The 25,272-nt window shown below is 42.4% G+C and overlaps 2 protein-coding genes across 18 annotated transcripts in view; both read right to left on the bottom strand.

Annotated features, from left to right (window-relative positions):
• DIP2A (disco interacting protein 2 homolog A) overlaps positions 1–3,434 on the bottom strand; it is a 121,747-nt gene extending 118,313 nt beyond the window's left edge. For 2 of the 3 annotated variants that reach the window (XM_040604697.1, XM_040604698.1), the window contains exon 1: positions 3,158–3,432. In XM_040604697.1, coding sequence (XP_040460631.1) covers positions 3,158–3,254 — 97 coding nt within the window. In that variant the 5' untranslated portion in view covers positions 3,255–3,432. Of the gene's footprint in view, positions 1–3,157 lie in introns of all 3 variants that reach the window. The other variant, XR_005829446.1, reaches the window with a different exon arrangement.
• Positions 3,435–5,527: 2,093 nt separating this feature from the next.
• The window catches only part of PCNT (pericentrin), a 91,708-nt gene continuing 71,963 nt past the window's right edge, over positions 5,528–25,272 (bottom strand). For 14 of the 15 annotated variants that reach the window (XM_040605149.1, XM_040605160.1, XM_040605150.1 and 11 more), the window contains 12 exons: positions 24,762–24,957; positions 23,874–24,087; positions 23,027–23,177; positions 20,590–21,294; positions 19,631–19,911; positions 18,739–18,841; positions 15,263–15,427; positions 13,687–13,925; positions 12,644–12,732; positions 11,036–11,189; positions 9,020–9,144; positions 5,528–5,927 (listed from right to left, as the gene is read on the bottom strand). In XM_040605149.1, the coding sequence (XP_040461083.1) occupies positions 5,884–5,927; positions 9,020–9,144; positions 11,036–11,189; positions 12,644–12,732; positions 13,687–13,925; positions 15,263–15,427; positions 18,739–18,841; positions 19,631–19,911; positions 20,590–21,294; positions 23,027–23,177; positions 23,874–24,087; positions 24,762–24,957 (2,466 nt within the window). In that variant the 3' untranslated portion in view covers positions 5,528–5,883. The remainder of the gene's footprint in view (positions 5,928–9,019; positions 9,145–11,035; positions 11,190–12,643; positions 12,733–13,686; positions 13,926–15,262; positions 15,428–18,738; positions 18,842–19,630; positions 19,912–20,589; positions 21,295–23,026; positions 23,178–23,873; positions 24,088–24,761; positions 24,958–25,272) is intronic. The other variant, XM_040605159.1, reaches the window with a different exon arrangement.

Genomic DNA, 25,272 nt, shown 5'->3' with positions numbered 1-25,272 from the left:
ACAATTAACATTTGTGTCCAAATAAGACCTGCTCTTCAAAATTAGCATACCTTAATGAAAAAAAGCATACGAGTACATTTAGACACATAAAAGAACACACAAATATATGACACGCTGTCATAAAACAGGTACAGGCTTTAAAACAGCACATTCATGTTCCTCCTACAAAATCTCCACTGCAGATTGGATTATTTTTTTTAAAAAAAGAGGGATTTATAACCTTAGTTCTCTTTCAGAGCACAGAAGAGAAAAACCCACACATTTTATAGTAACTAATAAAAAACTGAAGTACTGGACTTTCACAGCATCACTTTCATGCTTTTACAGAAGACCCTGCCAGGCTGATTAGGTAACTCTGCATCTTTCCATGACATAGAAAGCTGCAGCATCTTACAGTCTTAAGGTAAGTAAGCTTAGTCTACAGATCAATCAGCTACAATTCAGCTTAGCTGCCAACCATCATCTCAAAGCTCTCCTTATCTCCCAAAAAGGTTGTGGCAGATCTCTTCGTTTTCACTAAAAGACTAATTTTTTTCAGCAAGAAATTACAGTGTTGATATAACAAAGCAACACAGCAACACTGTTCCTAGGGTTTCTTTTTTACCCACAACTATTATTTTTCTAGTACATGAAGAATACAAACAATTGTCAATCTTTGGATTGACAATTAGGATCTTGTAAAAGTGAAAGGATCCGTAACAACACATGTGACTAGAATTGTAGCAAGAGCTGGAGTTCCCTGCCCATGCAAAACTCTTCTAAACTAAACACTTTATTTGGGATTTTGAGCTGTCGTTAGAAAGTAGTAACGTACTGTGATTGTCTTCATTCTTCTTCTACATGTAAACGCAAAGACTCTTCCCAACCTTCACTATGACAACCTGGGGCAAAACCGAAAGACGTTTTTAATAATCTTCTTGATTTATTTACAGGTGAAAATAATGTAGTCAAAGAGAACATACGTTATTCCTGCCCCAGCAAAGCATATATGACATTTCAATTAAAGTACACAGCCAAAGTAGAAAGGAACTTGCTCTCAAGTTTCTTCTTTTCCTCCCTTCATGCTTCCTCTCAGGTTGTGGTAACATACTCCCAAGCACGACCTTCTCTAATTACAGCATATTCAGCATAAAAAATCCCCCATTAAATCTCCCTGCGGTCTGCCCGTTTTCACACACACACAAGCCTTCGTTAAGGCAGAGGTCAGCTACGACATCCATACACAAAGTACAGAAGAACACTGTACACCAGTAAAAACGCTGCTGAAAACTTGAGGAAGCGGTTGTCAGCAGAGGACTTCCACTATGGGCTGATTCTGCTCATATAAAAAGAGGGAAATAACTGAGAATCTCTGCATAGATTCAAATGCAAGCACCTAATCCTAGATCACTATTCCTTCACCTCCAAGTTCTGAATATTAATGATAGAGGGGTCCATTAAAAGCAGCATATACAAACATCAAGTGACTGCAAAATGTGACCACATAACGTATTACCAGATGTTGAAGAACTACCTGCAAATGCTTTCAAGTCATTCAAGCAAGGCAGAAAAGGGATTGCATCCAAGATAATGAACTAAGTCTTCAGAGTGGTCAAGAAATTTGAGATAATGTTATTACTTTATCTGATCACTTAACTAACGCAGCAGCTATACAGCAATACAAATTTCAATATCAGATGCACTGCACTAAGACACTTTGCAATCACTTCAGGTGTTTCAAACATTTACCATACTGCAGAGCCATATGTATTAAAAAAATAATGTATATATTCCAGTGGTTAAACAAACACACAGTCAGGACCTACGCAAAAGAGGAGCCAACCCAAACATATCCTGGCCGATCCGCAAGCGCCCACAGGCACACAGGCAAGAGGCACTGTACAAAGCATGGCCGCAGTGTGAGAGCACCGGGGTACGCGGCTGCACACTACTGCGTCTCGGAAGTCACAGGAACTCCTCTCACACAAGCAACAGTACGTATCAGGTGCCGCTTCCCACTGCTCTGGCAGACATGCAGTGGCACGTTAAATTTGGACAACAAAGTTACCGATCATATATTTTTCCTCTGTCTCTGCACCAAAGGTTCCACACTGGAGGCGACAACAGCCAACCTGTGAATCATTTCCTACACCACAACATAACCAGCCAGCATATTAAGGTGAAATAACCCCAGTTATGCCCACCTGAACATACTGAGTTGAAAACTGCACTATCTGAGGAGCAAACTGAATGCTCCTACACCAGGACCATGGCACTAACAGGTTTTCAGACAACACAGCTAGGGAAAATGCCACAACTGCTCCCAGAAAACGTTGTCCCCGTCTTGTCCAGCCCTTGCGTGCTCTCCTGCACCAAGTGCCTACACCTGCCTGTCTGCAGCGCGGGCCGTGCCAGGGAACCATTAAAAAAAAAAAAACCAACCAAAAAGCCAAGTATAATTTCCAGAGGGGTCACAGAAGGCCTGTTACCACCAACCGCAAGCCTGTAGGTGGATGGAGAGGCACTGTGCCTTTGGAGGGCAGCAAACCAACAGATGGGCACAAGTATATTGTCAAAGTGAACCTCAGCCTGGCGCCACATCTGCGCTGCCGCCGGCCCAGGGCTCCTTCACCGGAGGCGCGGCGGGAACGTCACCGTATTTCTGACTGGAAACTTGATATACAGGGAAGGGTAAAAACGTTGGGGCTTATGGAGAGAACAGAAGCGAGAGACTTGAGCTTTCAGTTGTAAGCAGGAAGAGGTATTTTTTTAAAAAAATGGTTTTTTCAGAGTATCCAGCTGCATGCTAACTGGCCCGCCTCGGTGCCTGCTCAGATCGAGCGGAAAAATACCTCAGGGCCGTTGCAAAACGCCTCTGAAGAGGCTCCCCCGCCGCTCCCACCGGGCGCGGGCGGCAGAGGCGGGCGGTGCAGCCGCGTCTCCCAGCGCCGGGGATCCCGGGCAGAGAGGGGCCGCGGCTCCCCGCTGTACGGCTCCCGAAGCCGGCTCCCCTTCCAGGGCTGGCGGCGGGACGAGGCCCCGGCCGCCCCCGGCCCCTCCGCGGGACCAGGCCCCCGCCCCGCCCCGGGCGGACGGCGGAAGCGCCCCGCGGGCTTCCTGCTGCCGCGCCGCGCCGGCCCGGGCCCCGCCGCCCCCCCCGTGCCCCGGCGCCCCTCACCCTCCGACAGCTCCAGCTCCAGCTCCGCCAGGCTCTCGCGCACCTCAGGCGGGAGCGGCACCGCCTCCAGCGAACAGCCCCCGCGCTCCGCCGCCATGGTGCGGGCGAGGAGCGAGCGGGCCCCGCCACAGCCACCGCCCAGCGCTGCCTCAGGTGGGGCCGGGGGCGGGCAGGGCAGGGCAGAAGGAGGCGGCGGCCCCGGGCCGGGCCGGGACAGGAGGAGGCGGCGGCCCTGCCGCCCCGCGCAGCCGCTGCCGCAGCCAGGGACGCGTGCCCCGCGCGAGGGGCGGGGCGGCCGCCGGGGGAGGGCGGGGCGCTCCCAGGCCGCCCCGCGCCAGCCGCGCGCACGCGCCCCCTGGCGGCGGGAAACGAGGCGGCGCGGCTGAGGGGAGTCACCCGCCCGCCGCACCCGAGCGGAGCCGCGGCCCGGCGGGGCCCGTCCTGCCCGGGCTCTGCGCGCCGGGCCCCCGCCGGTGCTCCCCTAGCTCCCCCGGCGGTGAGGGCAGGACGGCCCGCGGGAGGCGCCGCTGCGGGCGGGCCTCTGCACAACCCGCCCTCTCCCGCATGCTGCTGCTGCCCTTCCCCGTTCCCCACCTGCTGGTGCCGTGTCCCCTTCTGGAAACAGCGAGACCGCACGTGCTCCCGCTTCTCCCTCGCAGCAGAAAACAGGACACGGGACAGAGCCCCGGTGCCTACTCTCACAGCCCTTCCCAGGAGGGGGCACGGACCATCTCACAGAGCAGAATTGCACTGTATGTACCTTGGAACACCAGAGCCTAGACGTAAAGCAGTGTTTGGGCCTAGGAAAAGTTAAAAAAAAAGAAAAAGTCTTTTCGATGATTCTGTGACTATGATTTCCTATGCAGTGCCAAAATGCTTCAGCCTATGACATCTCTGCTCATGCTGCCGAGGTCAACACACTGCAAGGGGCACGGCACTTTGTGCAAGGGGCACAAGAGGGCACAGCCACCGCACCGGTACTTGGAAAGGCAGGAGGCTCCAAACTACCTGCCCACACCGGGCAGAAACACCTCTGCCACGGTGCTTCCACTGCCCTTCAGAAAACTGTCTGGGACAAGGGAGCTGACAGGAGCACAGCCACAAGCAACACGTTACCTATAGTCCACAGATCCCGGTAGAATGACAGGTTTGATTTCTTCTCTGCAGGTTTCTTTTCTGAATAGGGAGCTGCAGCGTCTTCATCTTCTTCCCCTCCACCCCAGCCATCCTGCCTGTGTTTCTGGAAACAGTGAATGCTTAAGGAGACTATCTTAGAGGGGCCGCTTCGGTGCCTGTGGGTAAGAGGTCTCTATGAAGGGAGGAAGCAGGGCAGGGGAATAATACAGCACTGACTGTCACAGCAAGGTCCCTACTGAACGCGCAGCTGAATGCAAGCCCTGCAGAGGCTTGGGCAGAGGCAGGAAAAAGCGCTGTTGTCCAGTGGTGCTGTGTGCTTGGCTTCCGCAGGTCGTGGTGGGGAGCTGAGCCGGGGAAGCCTCAGCAGCCAAAGCATCAATTTACTGATAGCTCATATTGCCTAGAGGTGAACCCCTAACAGCCAGCCTTAGTTCATTCACAGCTCTCATTTCCTAGAAGGATGAAGCCAACTATGCATAGGAACACTTAAATTATCCACTGTTCCTCTATGCTTAGATCTGGCACAAAGTGCCAAGGGAAAATAGTGTTTGTTCCTAGGGCTTTTGTGTACACATTAAGGCAATACTTGAATTGTTTTCACCCTGTCAGTCACTGACCTAAAAACAATGCATCTTTGGGACATTAAATTACTTACCCTGTAGACTGATTTAAAACCATGCAAATGCAAAGCCAAAACAGATCTGATTCTTATGATGTGTCAACCTATGAACACCTGGACATGCCGAAAAACCAACTAAATACACACATAAAATTTACCTTTTGTCCTTTAAAAGGTGCTCTATTGTCCACCTACAAGTGCCCAATTTTAAAACTAGTCATCAATGGCAACGTCACTACTTACTGGCTCATTATGAGTACAGGCCCTAAGGTCTAATAGCCCTCCTGCTTTCGAAGTCAAAATTGAAAGTGCGGTTTATGCACGAGTGTGAAATCACAGATTTCATTTAGTGCCAGTGCATATCTTGGTCACAGAAGAGCTAAGGAGTGGTGGCTTCACATGGAATTGTAATGCAGTAAGAAAGACTGAGGGAGGGAGGGCTGACTTACTGTAAAACCAAAAGAGCAAACCCTAAATTCACAGAAAGCTACACGTGTTTTCACATTTGGGAGAGTATTTCAGCTGTTCTGTGAGAACAATCCTACAAACCCAATTTTAGAAACAGGAAAAAAAAAAGTAAATAGGTGGAAACAAATAACCATACAATGTAAGAATTCACTAATAAAATGCCATTTTAATAACTTTTTTTACATGGAATCCACCTATACACTATAGAAAAATAAACACCAAAGACACGCTCGCCAACTTTCAATACAGTGATGCAGGCACACTTCAGCTATTAACTTAGTAGTAATTTCACATGAGAACGTAAAACATTGTTCTTACTGAAAAGTAATTTCCTCTTAAAGTACTAAAATATAATAAAAAGTCATATAAAAATCTGCAAAATCACTGCCCTTTATTCAGTTGCACAAGAGATCACAAGTGCCTCCCCATTCAGTATGGACCAACTTGGAAGGAAGTAGTAATGCAGGGGGGGTTCGCAGTACAGATTTCAGAAGCATTCTCATCAGTTTTTCATGTTTCTCTGGCGAGGTGGGCCTGGAACTTGTCCTAAATTTAAATAGAACAAATGAATATTAGAAAACTGCTTGTGTTATGAAGCAACAGGGTGCAGTTAGCAGCAAGTAATTTTCTCAATGTGCTTCATGTGAGCTACACTGAAAGCAATTACCATTTTCACGAGCCACCTAGGAGCAATACAAAACAAGATTTGAAAGCTTACATGTCTGCCAAAGCAAACCTTCACACATTAAGACCAACGCTCCACCACAGCCCTGCTTTACACACAGCAACAGGGCTGCTCAGTTCAACTCCACCACTCTTGTAGTTATTCAATATACGCTCTGCTGCTGGACAAGGTCTCATCACTGAGTAGATGTTTTGAAGTTCATTAGAAACTGGGAAATCACTCTGCTCACAGCACTGTTCTAAAGGGTGCATCATCATTTTGTAGTTCCTGACATCATCATCATTCTGGTAACATGAAAATTACAGAAGTTATATGCACTTTCCACAGAATTCTTATTAATGGTGCCCCAGTCGGGGAAGACTTATTCCAAACTTAGCACAAAGTAAAATACCTTATGTCTATAAATGCTCTCAGGTTTCAATTCTAAAATTCGTTTATCCATCTATATCTGCCATATATAGTTGCAGTATTTGGGGGTGGGGGAGGGAACACAGCAAAACCCCACAAAGTGACAGTATTAAGCTTTCTAGGTAAAATCCTGCTGAGAATAACATCAAAGTTCCTATATGGAAGTGTCACTGTAGCTGTTGGCTTTAGTGATATAAGCAAGACCAGGATTTGTAAGCAAAGCTTAGCCTTTTTTAAACAAAAATCTTTTTTTTTTTCTTTTAAATTATATCATCTCAGCCAGAAAAACAGGCAATGTTTCAGACTTTCCCCAGAGCTGTTGTCCAGCTGTACCAGGCTCCCATGAATGTTGACAAAGCCAAGTTCCCTCTCTTTCTAGAGAAACACGTAATTTTGAAGTTTAATTTTTTAAAGTTAAGACGAAAAGTGTGTTAGGAATGTAACATGTTCTCATAAAGAAACTGCCTCAGAAGTTAACTTAAGAATCATTCTTTTTCAAAAAGCAGTAAAGTCAGTAGTCACAATAAATAATGCCTTTTATAAATCGTAGGGAAAGTGAATGAGAGCAATACAGCACCTCTACAGTACAGAAGAAATGTTCAGACCTGGTCCTGCTGAGGAGCCAGTGTGGTAGATACGATTTGAATGAGCATCTGCAATGACTGCAGGGCCAAGAGTCACTACTCAATGCTGTGATCAGTAACTGAATCCCTGCCTCTTGTCCCATAAAAATCACCACGGAGGTGGATCTGCTGACAGTGACAACCAGAGAAGTGGCCTGCAGTAAGAGTACTGGTGACTGGCAGAGATTCTTATGGATATGGTCAAATATTTTTCTCATCTTGGCACAACCAATATCAAGGCATACATCCTTGGGCAAAGGCTAAAGGAAAATTACAGGAGGCAAGTCAGCCTGGGAAGCAGCAGGTGACAATGATTATGCTTAGCAAAAGGGACATAAGATGCTGTAACATGCAAAGGAATCCATACAGCCCTCTCGCACTGCCACAGCCAAGTATCTACCTGGCCGTCTTCCCAGCTTTTGACTATGGGAAGCCACGGGTAGTGGCTGGTGGAAGGAAGTAATCATCAGTGCTTGCCTAGAGATCAAGGACCATAGTGACCCAAAAGCAGCATCATGAAGTAAACTGTGGGGATGAGCAGCCAGAAGTAACATGGGGAAGGAGCCAGCCATAGCCCATGAAAGGGATAAAGGCTGGATGAAAACGTCAATGGCATTATCTGACCTGGTGACCCATATTAGCTCAGACCAGGACACTGTATCAACCTGGATGGGCGAAGCAAACTTTAGGGAAGATGCACCAAAGACCCTAGGGCAATAGCTTCTCAGGAGCTTCCACACAGGAGGCAGCACTGGAGCTTTGTGCTTCTCCCTGGGCTTGGGATGAAGCTCTGTGTTATATCCCAGCGTGGACCGTGGTCATCACGATCCCATTCCCGTCAGCCATTTGAGCCAAGATGGGTGCCCTCCCCCCATCAGCTGCTGGGATCGGTGTGCAGGAGCATGGCATGGGCTGTGTGAGCAGGCTCTGTGCACAAACTGTAATTGTATATTATAGAAGTACATTGTAAGTACTGTGTTGCTGTTTAATTTACGTTGCTGCCCTGCGGCGGGAAAGGCAGACAGCAGGAGTCTGCCCTGCAATACGATGGCTACACATATAAACAAGGAACAGGTTATCTCTGTATTTGGTCTAGCACAAATGACCCTGCAGCTGGAGGTCCAGCTCTGTTGTTCATAATCCAGAGATACTAATACACTGCAGAAGGTTTAGACAGGCGTCTCAAAAATAACAAAACATTGGAAAACACATGTAATCATATCTTGATAGGAGATGATTTGAGGATGATGTGATGACAGTTTGTAAGTACTTCCCTGGGACAAGGAGCTTCTGTGATATAACTAGAGATATAACAAGAGCAACTAGACTATTAAACTAACTAAATTAAGTCTAGAAATTAGGTGGAAGTGTTTTAAATAGCAAAAGGTAGGTGCCACTACCATCCTTTGTGTGCTCCTCAGTCAGTTTTAGAACTAGATGGCTGTTTTTACCAGCCTCCAAGGGTTTTTTTTAATCTACTGTGGAATATAAGGAAGCAATAAATGAAGGAAATACTATATAGTTTGTGTTGCAGAGAAAGCCCTGTTCTGTTATTACAATGGTTGTCTTTGACTTTAAAGCAAATTAATTCTATATACAACTTCATTTAAACCGCAACACTTGCTTACTTAGACAATAACAGGAGGGGGGGCGGAAATCACATGAAATTATTCAGCCTTATATTTGAAGAATTTCACTAAGAACTTATTCTGAGAAATGTCACACTTGGACTAGTTTTAGATATGATTCACAGAAAGGTTTCATATCAGAGACTTACTTAATTCCCCCCCCCCCTTACAATTATTCATTAAAATGATGCTCTTTACATGCTTTAAGCGTTATAGGCAATATGTAGGAAGAACCTTGCAAAAAGCAGCCCAGGCTCTTCTGGCAGCTGTGAGGGATAACAAGGTTGTTCTTACCGTGTAGACCCCCTAGTCTTTGCTGGATAACCTCCAAGCGGTGGATGTATTCCGTTAGTGATTGTTCAGAATCCTGAGTAGATGCAAGTGCCTTTTCTGAAGCTGAAGTTGTGGATGGATGCAATCTTAAAAGGAAAACACATTATTTATTTCTTCTCATACTATATACTCAAATAAATACAATAAAATTTAAATTCATATTGGCAGTAATTCGTGCAAAGCAAACTGGAACAACAGCAAAAACCACCACACAGTTACAAATAAAACAGTATGGACTGGGTGGATTTGTATATAGGGGAGTCAAAAGAAAGCATGTTTTGATTAAAGCTGGAGTATCTATGAATTTGTCTCTGCTGATACGCAACACAGAGCCCCTCAGGTAAGAAAGCTGCATTCAGAGGCAAGTCTAAATGGCCCAGTGGGAAAGGACTCGCTTCTGTGGAGAAGGACTGAAGAGGAACATGCTGCATCCATACATGTCCTCTCCTGTTCAGCAGGTAAAATGCCATCTTGAAAGACAAGGTTGAAAAAGGGGACTCTTCAGATGGTATGCTAGTTTCCTTTCTGGACATTAACAACTAATTTCAAATATTAGCAGAAATCTACATTGGAGGGGACGTTCTGCACAAACATACTGCTATTTGGAGTTCGGATCTATTCCTTCCCCCTGCACTTTTCCATCAGCGGAAGGTAGCTCCTGACCATCCCTCCATTCTGCTAGCTTTGCTAGCAAACAAAAGCAGCAACAGGCATCGTTTAACCTATCGTGGACCTGCATTAGGCTTGAGCTACCCCTAGCCCAGTCACACCGAGTAATCGGTCAGGGGCTACTATTATTAACACCTCTGTTCCCAATGATACGGATGACTTTTCTTGACCAGTAAGCTGCCAGCTACTGTTTGTGGCTGTCAGACCTAGAGATGTGCCAGGGCAGAGGAATAGGGCAGGGGTAGAATTAAGTCTTTTGGGAAATGCTTGCAGGTCTCAACTCTCCAAAATGTTTTGCTATAACCTATGCAAACCAGAACACTACCTGTCCTTCGTGACAAGCACTGTCCTGTCCCCCAAACCAGTCAGCAATGTTAAAAACCCTAACGTAATTGGGAGCATCTGCTGTCTTTGCGTACCTATAGATCACCACAGCTACTTCCTGGCTAGTCTTGTCCTTTATGAAGAAGATTCTTGCCTGCTAGTTGCAAGTTTCTAATTTAGGAAGGAGGTTAAGAAACAAACAAAATGTCCCAAGCTGACAAGACCAAGAACAGCTATTTTCCACATCAGCACCTGCAAATCCTCACTTTCAGGAGGAAGCTGCATATGAGGAGTGGCTTGAGAGAGGATACACTACAGCCAGTAATGGATTATGCAATGCCTGAGGTTACTCTGAGTCCCAGAAGAGCCTGGGAGTGGGAAACTCTGCAACGACTGAAGGCCACCTTCTGCCAACTCAAGCACAGAGCTTGCAGCTCAGGCACTGTCATAGCAGCACTGTGCAGAATGTTACCTGTGACATCCAACCCAGCAACAAATAGCTGGGGGTGTATTTCTGTGCAGAATTGGCCATAATTCATGAAAAACTGCAACAGCACACACCTTGCAAGTTCTCCCCTTCCCGTTCTGTGTGCACACACACAGTCTGAAGGCTGCTAATACTAATGCAGCGCTGCCATATGGTAGGGGAGCTGCTTCCACAGGATGCTCAGAAATTAACTTCCAGCTTAGCAAAGGCAATGAGAATTACCCCTCAAAGGCTAACAGACATAGCCACTGTAAACCCTGTAGCCTGTCCAAATCAGATCGGGGAACACTACTAGGAATGCTCTCAGTAAGAACATCAGACAGGCTTAAAGCAAACAAGAAATTTTCTTCTCCTGTAGCATCTTGAAAGAAATAAAACATTTACAAGATGTAAGAAAGCAAACTCCCCTTCTTCAAGTACTTCCTCCAATAAGTGGTTACATTTTTATGAAAGACCATCCATCGGGGTGATTAAACACAAGCAGAGTGCGGACTGACCTGTTGTGTGAGCAGGAGGAGGATCTGGGGGAGTGGCTCACAAATCTTGCAGAGCTGGTTCTGTGGCTCAGCCCAGTGTCCCTGGTTGGAGGAGAGCTGACGTGAACAGCTGGGTGCTGCTGCTCTTTCAGAATTTCTGTTCTAGCAGCAGAGGCTGTGTAAAATAGGAAACAGTTAAAAAACTATGTGCTGGGAACCATTCAAAACAGGCTATCATAAACATAACCAATTAAACCCACAAGAATTACAGCAGAGTACAACTGTGGTTTTCAATGCAGCTAAAATACATTTTCCACAGCTAGCTGTGTTTTTGGTTTTTTTTTTTGTTTGTTTTAACTAGATTTAACAGAAGTTTGACATTTCAGTATTGAACAGCTGCTTCCTACAAACGTGAACATGCACTCTTCTTCTTTCTCCAGACTTGCTTTTTCATCAGCTGTTGCTATATCCGTACAGGGCACGTTCCACTGGTTAATATGAGCAAAAAACTTATTTCAATAAATTTTTAACGTTGTTTGCTCTAAATATATGTTACTCTTGACTTAACACTCTCAAACTTTAGAGAGATCAGAGAAAGGAAGAGGGCTTGTTGTTTGGTTTCATAAGGGTTTGGGGGTTGAGGATGGAGTTTTGTTTTGTTTTCATTCAAAACGAAAAACCCCTTCAGGTAAGTCCTTCAAAATCACAAAAAGAAATCAAGTATTTTTTAATGAGGCTGCCAAGGTGCTATTTTGTAGTGAGGTAGAAAGTTCAGCATGCATTTCAGGACTCACATTACTCACATTTCGTAGGAACTACATCGTAGTGGTTTTATGGAGGAAGCTAAAATACTTTAAGTATCTCCAGGAACTTAGAAACGGTGAAAATTATGTAGTATCAGGTAATTAAAAACATACCATTTTGTTTAGTGTTGAAAAGCCACAAGTAATGGAATATTACATAAAACGAGACAGTTCCACAATATTGGGTACTACAAGAAAGGGATGTGTTTGTAAGAATTCAAACATGCATCAAGTAACTCAAAGGAACATAGTCCTTGCTGAACTGCACCAGACCATCTATCCATCCACTCCACTTTGTCGACAGCACTTAAACTCCTAAGGAGATCGTTATGGGGTATGTGCCATCAAATTAAGCCTCTTCTGAACTTCTAGAACCACTTAAAACCCTTTTTCACCTCTAGTAACACCAGCAAGTACACCACTTCTAAGGCTTATTTTGATACCACATGTACCCATTTTAATACTATTACAGCAGCATTTGTCTCTGCCTTATGAATAACTTGTGGCACTCGTTTCCATTACAGGTAGCTTCAAATTGTCCAAAACATAATTCTCTGAGTTTTATGAACATGACGGAACTTAGTTTTGTAGCTTCAGCAGTTGCAATACAGGGAGTAAAGGAGGAGCTTGCTATTATAAATTCTGAAAGCTTTCAATTGTAATTTCTTATAACGTCCTTGTAAACTCATAATCATTGTGCTCATGAAATGGATAAACACATTTATGGTAACAGTTAAAATTTTTTTTGGTGTTTTTTTTTTTTAAATGAAACTGTTCACTAAAGAGAAATTATGATTAAAACAATGTACTTGTCCAAAACGCTTACCTGTATTACCTCGTACACCATGAGAAACGATTTCTCCCTGTGCACTCTTCCTGTTATCTCTGTTCCATTTTTTCACCAAAAACTTCAACCTTAGTAACGACATAAATTTGTACAATCATTAAAAATAAGCAAAAATACACTGAATTTTAATATTAAATTCTTTGTTGGCATGAAACATATTAAACAACAGAAGTAACAATCTTTGCAGGAATGGAGTAAGAATTCTTCAACTTCAGCCTTTAGCATGAAGGCTTATCCCATTTTACCCTGCAACAATCCTCTAACTCTTGGAAAGGTTTGCTCATTTTGGCACTGCGCCTCCACTTGTCCCTAATCTCCAGAGAGTTGTGGCAGCTCTTCCTGCCTCAGAGGAGTGGCTTTGAAGGTCACTGTTCCTACATCTTTTGACATTGCTACCATTATAGCATCCACGTCAAACCCAACAACCTAAACACATCCTGTGCCATTTCCTGAAAGTCTTAAACTTGCTAGTAATCATTTTTACTAGGCAAGGAAATCGCTCAAAAGTAACTTTTCTTCATTAAACGGACTCAAAAGCCATCATGAAATGGCATACTGTCCCAAGTACAGCAAACAAATCCATTTGAGACTAAGTGGCAGAGTATGATAAAACCATATCCACTAAAACTCAGGCTACTGGATTCAAGAGAGGAAAACCATCAGTAATGAGATGATCACGTTCTGGTACAAGACAGGCTATTCAGTGAGTCCAAACAGAGAAGGGTCAGACCTGAAAGGACATAATTTGTGATGGTTGTGTACCAATTCTCAAATATATTGCAGCTGGGTATCTCTCAATAAAGCAGCAGCTCTTTATAAATATTTAAGTTTAGTACACATACAACTAGCATAGACTTTGAAATAGCAGTTTCACCAAAGTTACAGCTAACAAGTCAAGTTTGAACTAGTTTTGGCGATAGCTTTTGCTTAATATCAATGTAAGATAAACCAAAGGAACTACCAATTTTTTAAATTTCCAAGAAAACACCATGTATGAGAGACAGCAAGTGTTTTGGCTTTACCTTGATATCGCGATGATTGCCTTGACTGCACATCTAAACTTGGTAAAAGGATGGGATCGGAATCTAGAAAGCTGCAGGTCTGCAGGTGAGGGGTAGACTCCCATACGTGCTATTAGAGAGAGGGTCGCTTGCTCACAGTCCTGAAATCCGCCAAGAAGTAACAAGAGGTATTTCTTCTGAAAAACTAGAGCCTTTCTAAAGCTCTCTGCTCTAAGGTACTTCCTATATAATCTCTGCAACTAGAGAAAGAAAAAAAAAAACACCTGTTAAGATTTGACTATAGAAAGCTCAGAAAAGTTGGTTGCTTTTTCCAGCAAAATCTCCCACAACTTGGGTATTCATGGGTATCTAAAACCTGTTTTGCTTTACAAAATTATAGCAAGCTATTTAATAATTATGAAGTACGGAAGCAGTGCACACATCTCTAAAATGACATTTTGAGCAAGTATTTGTATAACACTTTGTGACTTGGCCAGCTTTGGTCAATGTAGTGGTATACACTCTGGCAGTTTGGACATAGAGGCTTGTACCAAGTCTACTGGATTTCTGTATGTGTATGAAGTCTTGGCTAGGTTAGGAAGTTTTAGCATGGTTACTGGTTGGTGTACAAAACACAAGAGAGCCACAAATAAGCCGTCTTCACATCAGACATCCATACTGCAGACACAAGAGCAGCTGGAACAATTCTATACACAGCTAAAAAGCACCCAAGTTCAGACTACCTTACATCTCCTGAATGTTTCAAAGCAAAATAACATCTTTTTAAAATAAATATTAACCAGAAAGCATATTGGGATAAGCACCCATCAGACTTGATTACAAGCAAATGTGTCAGCAGAATAAAAAGTATTTAAGATTAGAGGGGGGAAAATTAAAAATAACTGATGTTTAGTATTTTCATGCTTAGACAAGAAATCAGATTCTCCCTCTCATTTAAGAGTAGAAAGAGATCCCAAAGAGCTAGCTTGCTTTTGGTGCAAGTTCCTGTCTAACACCAAGAAAGTTACAAAGGAACTTCTCTGATGACGTACATATGAGGAAAGCATTCCTAATTTAGGAAATTAGGAAATTCCTATTATATTTATTCCTATATTTTTTATTCCTATAATATTCCTATAATTAGGAAAATTAGCAGTTTATTAAACTATTCATCTATAAAATTACTTTTTAAAATAGCAAGTGAAGATTACAGCAATAAGTGAAAGTTAAACGCCATAATCTGACAGATACTTATAATCCTAGAAATCTGAGCTGTACACTTCCTGGCTCTGCCGCAACAGCAAGTTTTATCATATTTATTTGAAAAAAGAAGAAAAATTACTAAATTGCCTGTTCGACATGTGACATTAGTCCCTTAGGCAATGCCCAAGAACAGGACTACCAAGGAACGGAACTCTCCAGATGCTTTTATGATCTTGAGTTGGTAACAGTTCTTACAGAGCAAATCTGCACAACACGCAAGACAACAAGAGCAAACCAAGCGTCAAAGGTTTAAACAACACGCTAATGGTGATGACATTGCTTGCTCACCAAGCTCCAGACAGCCCATTTGCTGGCCATCACATGATCATTTTACCTTAGGACTGAAAGTTTCTAACACTGGTTTGTTTTCAATTTCAACACTCGCTTTAGCCAGTTTGGATTCAGCCTGTTTCAGTGCATTCTGCAACATGTTTTTCTCTCGCTGCCAAGCATCTCTTTCCAGTTCTTGAACAGAGTCAGTATCACCTGTAGATCTGATCTAAAAAAGAAACCCAAAGGAAGCAAGCCATGATGTTTTGCACATTACTTCCACAGCCAAACACCTCAATCTGAGCAATAACCTAAATTCATGGACAAACTGAAACACAAAATAATGAGCCTGAAAATGAGTAATGGCATTCAGGTGTTAAACGGTAGGATGGGAAGCTGAAACACACAAGCAGTCCTTCTTAAGAAGTATCAAATTAATTGTTAATCAAGCTACCCTTTTCTCCACAGTTCTGTCTGATCAGCTTTACAGGAATCCTATTCCCCTTAATTAGAGAGAGTCTCCCAAACACTTGGAAACAGAAACAAATCATCTGGCTTTCTCCCACATCCACAGGCAGCACAGAAACTGAAGAAAGGTATCTGTGTACGTGCATGCACAAGAATATGTTGTGAAGCATCTACAGAAGTAAATTCTGAAAAATCACATTCAGTTCTAGGAAATTCAGTTTTTTGGTAAGTAATCTCTTGTAGGAATAAGACCCACAACTCCAGGTCCAATTCTTTGTGGAAGTTCTGCCTTCATAAATTGGTAGTCTATATGAAGAGGGTTAACAGTTAAATCAGTGTGTGATGCACAGATCACACACTGAGAAATGAAAGGCAGTTAGGGTGTTATTCCTTGAAACAAAATCTATTCATTCAAGGAGCCAGTACACCCAGCTGACCCCAATTTCTCCTAGCAACTTGTTTTAGTACAACCTTATTAGACATTTGAAATTTTTCAGAAGTCTTTTCTTCTGAATACCTTAACATACTATCACATGCCATTTACATTTGTCTTCTATGAAGAGCATAACTTGTCAGCCAAAAAAATCTTATATAATAAAGCTTAATAAACCACAGCCATCTAAGTCTTTTTACCGCCTGCAAAATACACAGCAACAAATGGTGATTCCAATGCTACCCATACCTTCACGGCACATAATCCACCTCCCTTCTTTTTGACTTTGCAGCTTCTTTGAAATTTCACAAAGCAAAGGCTCTCCACTTCTCAGCATATTTAAAACGAGTTTAAAAAAAAAAAAAACACGCTTCAAGCATCTAACACTACCTTCATTATTGTTTTGAAATTAGGTATTTCTGTCCAAATTAAACTCCTGTCCTGTACCTATTATCTAATGCACAGATGTTCTATACAATTTCAGGTTTTACACTGAAACTTTTTAAACTAAAGGACGCATTTTCCTGCATATGGCTTTCACCAGCACAGCAGTTGTGTCATACCACACATGGAGGTGGGACAGAAGACCATTTTGAGAACAAAGGCAGAGATAAGAGCTTCAGATACAAAAAATAATTCAGATAAGTATTATTAAAAATAGTTCAAACACAGGAAACAACTCATCTGTATTGTACTGAAGTGAGGGAAGCTGCTTTATATTGGTCTTCTCAGTAAGGACTACAGTCCCACCATCCCAGGCATTTTGTGGACCTAGAAAAGCTCAGTTTGGAGGTAGCAACACATACTTGCAATATCTGAAGGAGTTTTACATTATTCATCTAGGCACTTAATTTCTACCATGCCATTTAGCATTTGACTGACCAGTTGCCTCCATATTCATTTGGGAGCAGATTTTTAATTTTGGCATTTTTCCATTTCCCTGTCAAATAGTGTCCCCAGTTTATTGCAAGTCAAAGAGGTAACAGCAGTAAAGTCCGTTGATCTCCAGAACACGTGGTTTAGTACCTTAAGGGAGGGAGAAATTCAGGGAGGAGACTGAAGCAAAAGGAGATTCTGGAAACAAAAAAACCCCAAAGCCTGAAAAGAGGGCAGAAAGGAGGGACTGTTTGTGCCCACAGAAGAAAGGATATCAAGGTAGAGATTTTGCTCTCTAAGCTATAGAAATGCATATGTTAGAGTGCTCCACAAAACTTTTTTTTTTTTTTTTTTTAAAAAAAAAACTTAAGTCAGAACACTTGAATCCCTTTATTTTGGCGTGGTCATAATCCCTGGAGGAGGCAATTTGCAAATTCTGGTCCAACAGGAAAAGGAACTGCTATTCTGCACAGGATTCACTGGCTTAATGTTAAGAGGCCTGCTAACTGATGGCAACAAGAGCCTGGAAAACCTGGAAGCTGTGAAAAGCATTTGCAACTGTGTTTCTAATGCAGAAGAACTAATAGCAGAGGAAAAACAAACAACCCTAACTATTTTGTTTCTTTTCCAGTAGAGTAAAAACTTGGAGGAGCTGAGCATGAAGAACAGCTCAGTTCTGGAGGGAGTTCTGCTAAGTCAGATTTAAATAGAGCATAAGTTCGTCTAGTTCCCTTCCACAGGCTCTCTTGGCTTTTTGTCCACAGCAGAGGACTCTAATGCTTTGTGAGAGGAAGGCTTAAGCAAAGTAACTCCGTGAACATCTGCCTGGGAAAAGGTTACATCGCCCTGCTCAAGGCTGGAGATGATCCACTTGGCAACCACCTAAGTGGCCGCATAGGTGATGGGGGGAAAACATTTATTGTATTTTGCAAGCAGTTCGACACAGGGAGAGCGTGCACCATGCCAGGCCATGCAGCTAGTGTTGCAGAGCACATGAGGAGAACAGAAGTTACAAAAGCCTCTTCATGTACCAAACACTCAGAACTCCTTCTCAAAGGTGTGTTTTCCCGGGATCTGCTACCAAGTAGGTGACAAAACAGAGAGGCTGAATCAAAGAGCCAAGACTGCTAGACCTAATCCCAAAATTTTGGCTGAGATGCAGTTGAAGATCTCTTTCTTTATTACAAAAGACAGACATAAATGATAAGGCAAACATCTCTGGTGAATGAGATGGAATCTAAAAGCTATGTGTTCATGATGTATTTTGTATCAATAGAGCTGTGTTCAGTCTTTGATAATCCCTATGCCTATTGTAAAATATTTGCAATACCGCGAACATCAGTCAAAACACTCCTCCTGAGATGACAAAGCACTATTATGCTTTTTGAAAATTACTTGACAGTTTGCTGAAAAACAACTGTCTCTAGATGCATACAGAAGCAGCGGCAACACATCCCAGACTTTTGATATCCTTGGGCATATTACATACCTAGGAAAAAAACTGCATCAGAAGCAGACTGCAATACAATAAAAAAAGCAAGAATCTGGTACTAAAATATGTCAATATAATGACAGTGTGAGTACAAGAGTATATCTTTTTTTCATTGCCAAGACAAAATACAATTTTCTTCAGAATGTTTTACCCAAAAAAGGAAGGAAAGGGGGGGGGGGGAATAAATATTAATCAATCAACTTATATGTGTACTGCAACCCAAAGAACACAGAACAACTTACTGATAACAAATATATGCTGTTTTCCTTACCTGAGATGTCGAAGGAGACAATAAATCTGATTTTATTTCCTCTAATGTCTGCAGTAAAGAGGCTACGGCTTCATCGTTTGATACAGACCAATCATTAACTGTTCTGTTAAACAGAAATACTTTTTCAGTATCAGGTTGATTTGTAGTAATATTAACACACACTTGATTCATTCTCCCCACTGGACAACCTTTAAGTTTTGAGGCTGTACTTACATACTATTCAGCACAAAAATACTATGAATACACACAGAAATCAGGAAGTTTTGTTAATTTTTAAGAGTAGAATTTCTAAATAGTGCCACATAGGATGTATTTAGAAGTCTGTATTTTATACCAGTCTGACATTCTATCATGCAAGTTCAGGCTGCAGCAAAACATCATCAGCATTTCACTCTGCTGCCAAAGAAATAAGAAACTACTGCTACCTGGCCGCTCATTCCTGACCCACAGCTTTCCCTGCCACGCTCAGTGGAGTTTCCCATTCTAAACATGCAGATGTATTGCTTCACCTGTTGTTTGGATTGCTCTCCGATCAGACCGCTGCAGTTGCCAAACTACCAAACAACTCATTCCAGCACCGTTTTGGGGGTTTTGGGGTTGGGTTGTTTTCTTTTTGTTTTGGGTGTTGGGTTTTTTTAGTTGTTCATTTTAAGCCGGGTCACTTCACAGATCTAGTTCAAACACCGACATGCAAGCTTCTAATGGGAATGGCTGCACTGGGATGACAATAACCAGAGCCTGCTGCCACCACAAAACCATGGTTTCACACAAGGCTGAATTCTGTAAGCAGATACACTGCTCAATCCCTTCAGCACAGGGCTCTCAGCCATGACCCACACAAGTTCAGAAGCAGGATGGAAAGAAAACTACTAATTTATGAACAGCTACTCACTTATCTACGGTTTTATATATGAACTCATTCAGGTACACAGCTACAAAAAGCAACTGCTGTCTTATCTTCTCTAGCCGTTGCTGCTGCTGTTGCAAACGTGATTTTTCAGTTTCTTTTGTTATGTCCTGTTTGGCATTTCGATCTTTGTTTGAGGTATACAACAGTTCTTGCTGATTGTTTGAAGATAAGAGCTTTCTTTCTCTTTCTTCTAATATTGTTACTATTTCCTGCAGCTCTTTAATGCTTTGTTCATCCTTCTGGTGTTGCCGTTCCAAGTTTTGCTATTTGAACAGAATAAGTAGTAGTTAATTGCATCTTCTACACATACACACATATATACACATACACCCATATAAGTGTGTTTTGATTTTTTGTACACACACAGACTGCAAATAAAAGCATCACATCTAACTAGCATATTCTTCTCAGTGTTCCTTATATCACAGACCACTTCTAGAGGAAGGCTTACAGTACTGCCTTCCAGGGCCACCAGGAAGCCATTTGATGACTCTGGAGCAGGCATTTTCTTCATCAACAGATGCGGTGACCGACAAGACTCCAGAAAGCCTGCAAAGCCTCCCTCCTCCTCTAACGGAATTGAAGGAGCTGAGAAACAAGAAAGGTGAAACTGATACTTTGCAAACCATGATTAGGAGCCTAGCTCAAAATAAGGGCAATGGCATCTTTTCTGCCTTTAAGTCATGTTCTCCATCTGTTACCAACCGGCAGTTCCCAGCATAGGCAAAGATGTAAAGATCAACTGTCATCAATAAACCCAGACACAACCCCCTGAAAACGGCTGTGTTTGAGAAATGCGGGAAAAGAGCTCATCTAATGTGTTTTTCCAAATGCTTTGTTTAAGGGAAGGAAACATTTCAATTAAAGAACACCATCCACAGAGTTAAATCCCAGTTTGTGGCTATTTCAATGGAAGGTAAGGCTTGCAAAGCCATTCTCACCAGTCTCTCTTGATCTCTCTGCTGGTCCTTCTGTTTTTCTAGCTCTCTTTGTTGTTGCTGTCTTTGCTCTCGCTCTCTCTCCTCTTTCTTGTTTTTATCTTGCTCTTTCATTGTCTTCAAGAGCGACTGCAGTTGTTCACAGTCAGCTTTCAGCTTCACCTCTCTTTCCTTCTGGGCCTCCAGGGAACGGGTTACCTCTTGCTTTTCAGCCTGCACAGATTCCAGCGTAGCTCGCAATTCATCACTGACCTCTCTCTCCTTCTGGGTTTCCTCACGGCACATCTGTATTTCGGCCTCGAGCTGCCTTTTGGAATGAATGGCCGCCTTGTGCGTTTGCTCAATAACAGCAGCAAGCTCTGTAGTTCGGGACCTCTCTTCTTCCAGCTGGGCTTCGAGCTCTTGAACAACAGCTTGTGACTCCCTGTGCTGACAAGCTTTTTCTTCCACTCGCATGATCAACTTTTCTGTCAAAACACGTTCATAATTCAAGGAATTCAGGAGCTTCGAGGAACTATTTTTCTCAGCATCCAGATTTCTCTGAAGCTCCAACAGTTTGGCCTGTTCCTGGGACAGCAACGCCTCACAGCGGGAGTGCTCGATCTGAAGTTCCTTGCGGAGGTTATCACTTACCATCTTCTCATGCTCTAAGGATACATCCAGCAGGCGATTCTGCACTGACTGCTGCTCCAAGGCAGCCTGCAGCTCCTGTTCAAAAGGGGGAAGCATGTGTCAATACTCTGGCACAAACACTCATTCGTGGGGCTTGCTGGCATTTGGCAATTTTCAACCTCCTGTTTTATCCAGGAAGAAATTCAAGACTAAACTACAGTAGTTCAGGTACTAAAAAGTTTAATTTAAAATGACAGGTTTAATGTTCTAATTACAAGTGCCAGACACATGCTTGTTGAAACATGACATCAAGTAACAAAACCAAAGACTGTAATGTGAAAATATCTTTTGGCACATTATTTTTGATTCAGTTAGTGAGACCATCCTTAGGAAATCACTATTCTTTACATTGCTCAATCCCATCAATAGGTGACACCTGAAGCAGAAATAACCCATGCTGTTTTAAAAAAAAAAAACCAACAACAAAACAACACAAAAATCTAACCAGTAAGAGTAGATGTAAAACCTCTGGATTTTACAGCCCATCTGTTTAAGGCACACAGTACAGACTGATGAAAATAATTCATCCCCAGGTCCGTTTTGGGAGCCAGCCAGCCAGCCTTCTTCAGAAGAGCAGGGAGTGACTGAAGGGGCAGTCCCAGGGCGTTTGCAGACAGTCAGAACTAGCATTGCTGTCCTCCTAGCAGGGGAGTCTGCCCTAACCCCTCAGCCAGCACCACCTGTCCTCTGATCTGGTAGAAAGCCAGGTCAGATGCTACATGGCACCAGCTTTCCCTAGTAGGGCTTCAAGGGACCTTCTGGGAATGCAAGACTGCAGCAATGTGAACTGTGAATGGTTTAATATGTTGCACAACTACACCTGAGGTAATGCACTTTTCTCTTTGGCTAAAATGATCCCTCCCTTCCCTGCACAAGCAGTCTTTCCAAAAAACAAAAGGACGTTAGCTCCATGTCCTACGGTGGAAGCAGTAACAAAAAGCCCAACAAAACCCACCCACAAACCTAAACACCTACCAGAAAGATGATTTGAGAGGCCAAACTACAAGGAAATAGTCAGAATTGTGTTTCCTAAATTTGGGCATTTAACTAGGAGTGTTTGGAAGTTATCTGCTGAGTTTGGTTTTAGTTTTTAAGTTAAAAAAAGACGGATGTTAAATCTTCCTTTTCCAGTCGCTGTAGGCTTTTTACAAGAACTGAGTCACTGCTACCACAGTATAAGAGAGAAAGCTGTTCATTTACTTTCTATGCAATTTAGAAGAAAGGGAACAAAAAGACTTTGGTTAACCTCCAAAAATACATGTTCTATTGGAAAGGTTCCAGTTACTCTCTGCCAAGGATATGTATCACTGGGTGGTTTTCTTTATAATCTCAGCTGATTACACACATCACATCCTCATAGCACATTTGCTCTGGAATAAAGGGTGCAGTTAGACAATTGTACAATCTAGCTCTCCCTACACAGCAAGGGGCAGTACAAAATGGTGAAAATGTGCGATGTGAAAGCATAAGGCTCCAAACCCACTAAGATACTGGGGGGGGGGGGGGGAGGGGGGGGGAGCGGCGGCGGCGGGGCGGGATACAACTTCTGCTTATTTCTGCATGTGCCATTAAGAAAGGTAACTGAAAGCTTTAATTCTGTGAAAGCAAAATAAGTGCTACGCACATTCAGTAGAAGCTTGGGCAGGGTTTGAACAGTTACTAAACAAAAAAACATTGGACACGAAAAAGACTGCAAAAATAACCTGTTTAGTTAACTTAGTAATGCACAAAAGGAGGTGGACTGAAGCATTGAGGTGTATGGCATTACCTCCAAGGCCTTTGTCTTTTCACCTTCTGCTTTCTTATGCTGAAGCTGTTGTTCCTCAAGCAAACCTTGTAGCTCTGTTTCCTTCAGATGTTCAGTCTGCAAGTCTTCAAGTGCAGCTGTCAAATCCTTTGCTTTTTTTTCCAATTCAGAACTGCAAAGTTCAAAATGACACTTCTCTGTTCAGAACAGAACATCCTTCACCAGCAATGTAAGCAAGACATTTTGAGTTACTTTTTGTGAGTTGGTCTATTGATCTTTTTCTTTAAGATGGCCTCTATTCTTTCTAAAGAGGGTGTGTTTTCAAATCACAGCTATTCAGCATCTGAAAACATTTACCTTCCTGCAAGCAAAGCTAGAATTGCTCCATTTAGTAACAATTAAGAGATAGGGAGAAGTTACCTATTCTGGCAGAGCAAAACTGTTGTCCTGTGAGGAGAAAGAAAAACACTGGTATACACTAGAAAATTGCGGGGGGGAATACTACACAAGATGACAGGCAAACAGAAGTACCAACTTAAAGACTAAGACAAAAGCTGCACAAGTTGGGTACATCAGGGATACAGGGATCTAGTCTGTTCACTTTTAATACACCCATACAACATACACTTGTTTCCGCAGCCTTCTCAATCAAGGCTACAGAAAAGATAAACATGCAAATTTGAATTGAAATATAAATAAATTTAAGCAGTTAGCAAAAATGAAACAAAAAACCCCAAAAATATCCATGAAAAATGAGAGGTTAGTTTTCCTTCCTGTGTTCCCAAGTGCTAAACCATTCGTGGATCCAGTGAGTATAAAGCTCTTTCAGACCTACTGATGTATACAATAAATTAATAAATCTCCTCACCATAACTGCTTTTTTTCCCTCTGTAGCTCTTCTAGGGATTTCTGCAGCCTTTCATTTTCTTGCTTACTTTCATAAAGCTCTGATTTCAGGGCTTCTTTTTCTTGATTCAAGAGATCACACATTTCAGAGGCTCTCTTCTGCTCCTCAGACTGCGTGCTGTGCAATTCACTTAGAAGAGATTTTTCCTGCTGAAGCTTATATTCTAGTAGTTCAACTAGAACAAGAAAACATTAACAGTTATTTGTATTACAGAGAATTTGACAGCATGTTACCACTTACACTGGTTCAAATTAGGGGGAAAAAAGTCAGCTGTATTAAAGTGTATAAATACAAAGTCTGGAGAATTAATTTATTTTCAAACACAAGATGAATCAGCAGAAAGATGCAGATAGATGCTACAGCTCTGCTGCTAGTGGACCAGGCAAAGAGAGAAGAAAATGAAAGCTGGGTGTGGCTATGAGAGCCACTGTGATATACTGTATGTACCATGTTACTAATGGATTCTAAACCTCCTTAAGCAAACCCATCCATTTAATAGCAAACATACATAAAAAGCATTTCCTGAAAACCAGCAAGGGTATTTTACTGTCCTTGATGGGTTTTCTACATGTATATACTACTTAACAAAGAGTTTCCCTTCAGTTCTTATCTGTAAAAAGCAAAGAGAAGCTTTTAAAAAATCCAAAGAATTTTTTTAACTACCAATATTAGAATGAAGAACTCCTTCCTCTGCTAAAATCGTAGGAAACCTGAGCACATTAGTAAAACTGAAGAATTGTACAGCATCGGCTTCTTTGCAAAACAATCTTTTTTTACCTTTTATCTTCTAGGCAAAGAAGGAAAGAACTGACATAGAAGACCAGATAACAAGAACTTGGCAGTTACTACCTTTCCTTCGAAGGTGATGTTCTTGTTTGCTCCCATGATCTTCCACACTGGTAAGGGTTTCCTGTAACTGCTGTAGCTTCTCCTGGTTCTGAAGATGTGTCATGCGTAGCTGAGCCCGGAGGTCCTGTATTTCAGAAAGCAAGCTCTTCCGGTCTGAGGAGAAAAGGTGCTCTACAACCAGCTGCCTCTGTTCCTCCTGAAAATGAACCAAGTCCTATTAAATCTACAAGGCTATTCTCGTGTTTTCTACGAAGATATACCCTAGAGAAACCCTTGCAGTATAAGTTTTACATGAGACTCTTCAAATGACTAAGTTCATGCTTCATATCAATGCAAAATGTTAATATTAAGTAACAAAGAAAACCCCCACTTCACTAGCTTCCAAATAGAATAGTTATTAATAATAATTTATACATAATAGTTACTATAAACCACCTGGTAGGAACCTAAAACCTCAATATTATCAGTAAAAAATCCCAGATTCAGAGTTAGCTCAATATATATCCTTTGC

The sequence above is a fragment of the Falco naumanni genome, chromosome 8 (assembly GCF_017639655.2).
Source record: "Falco naumanni isolate bFalNau1 chromosome 8, bFalNau1.pat, whole genome shotgun sequence".
NCBI lineage: Eukaryota > Metazoa > Chordata > Aves > Falconiformes > Falconidae > Falco > Falco naumanni.
This window is presented reverse-complemented; position numbering and strand designations above follow the sequence as displayed.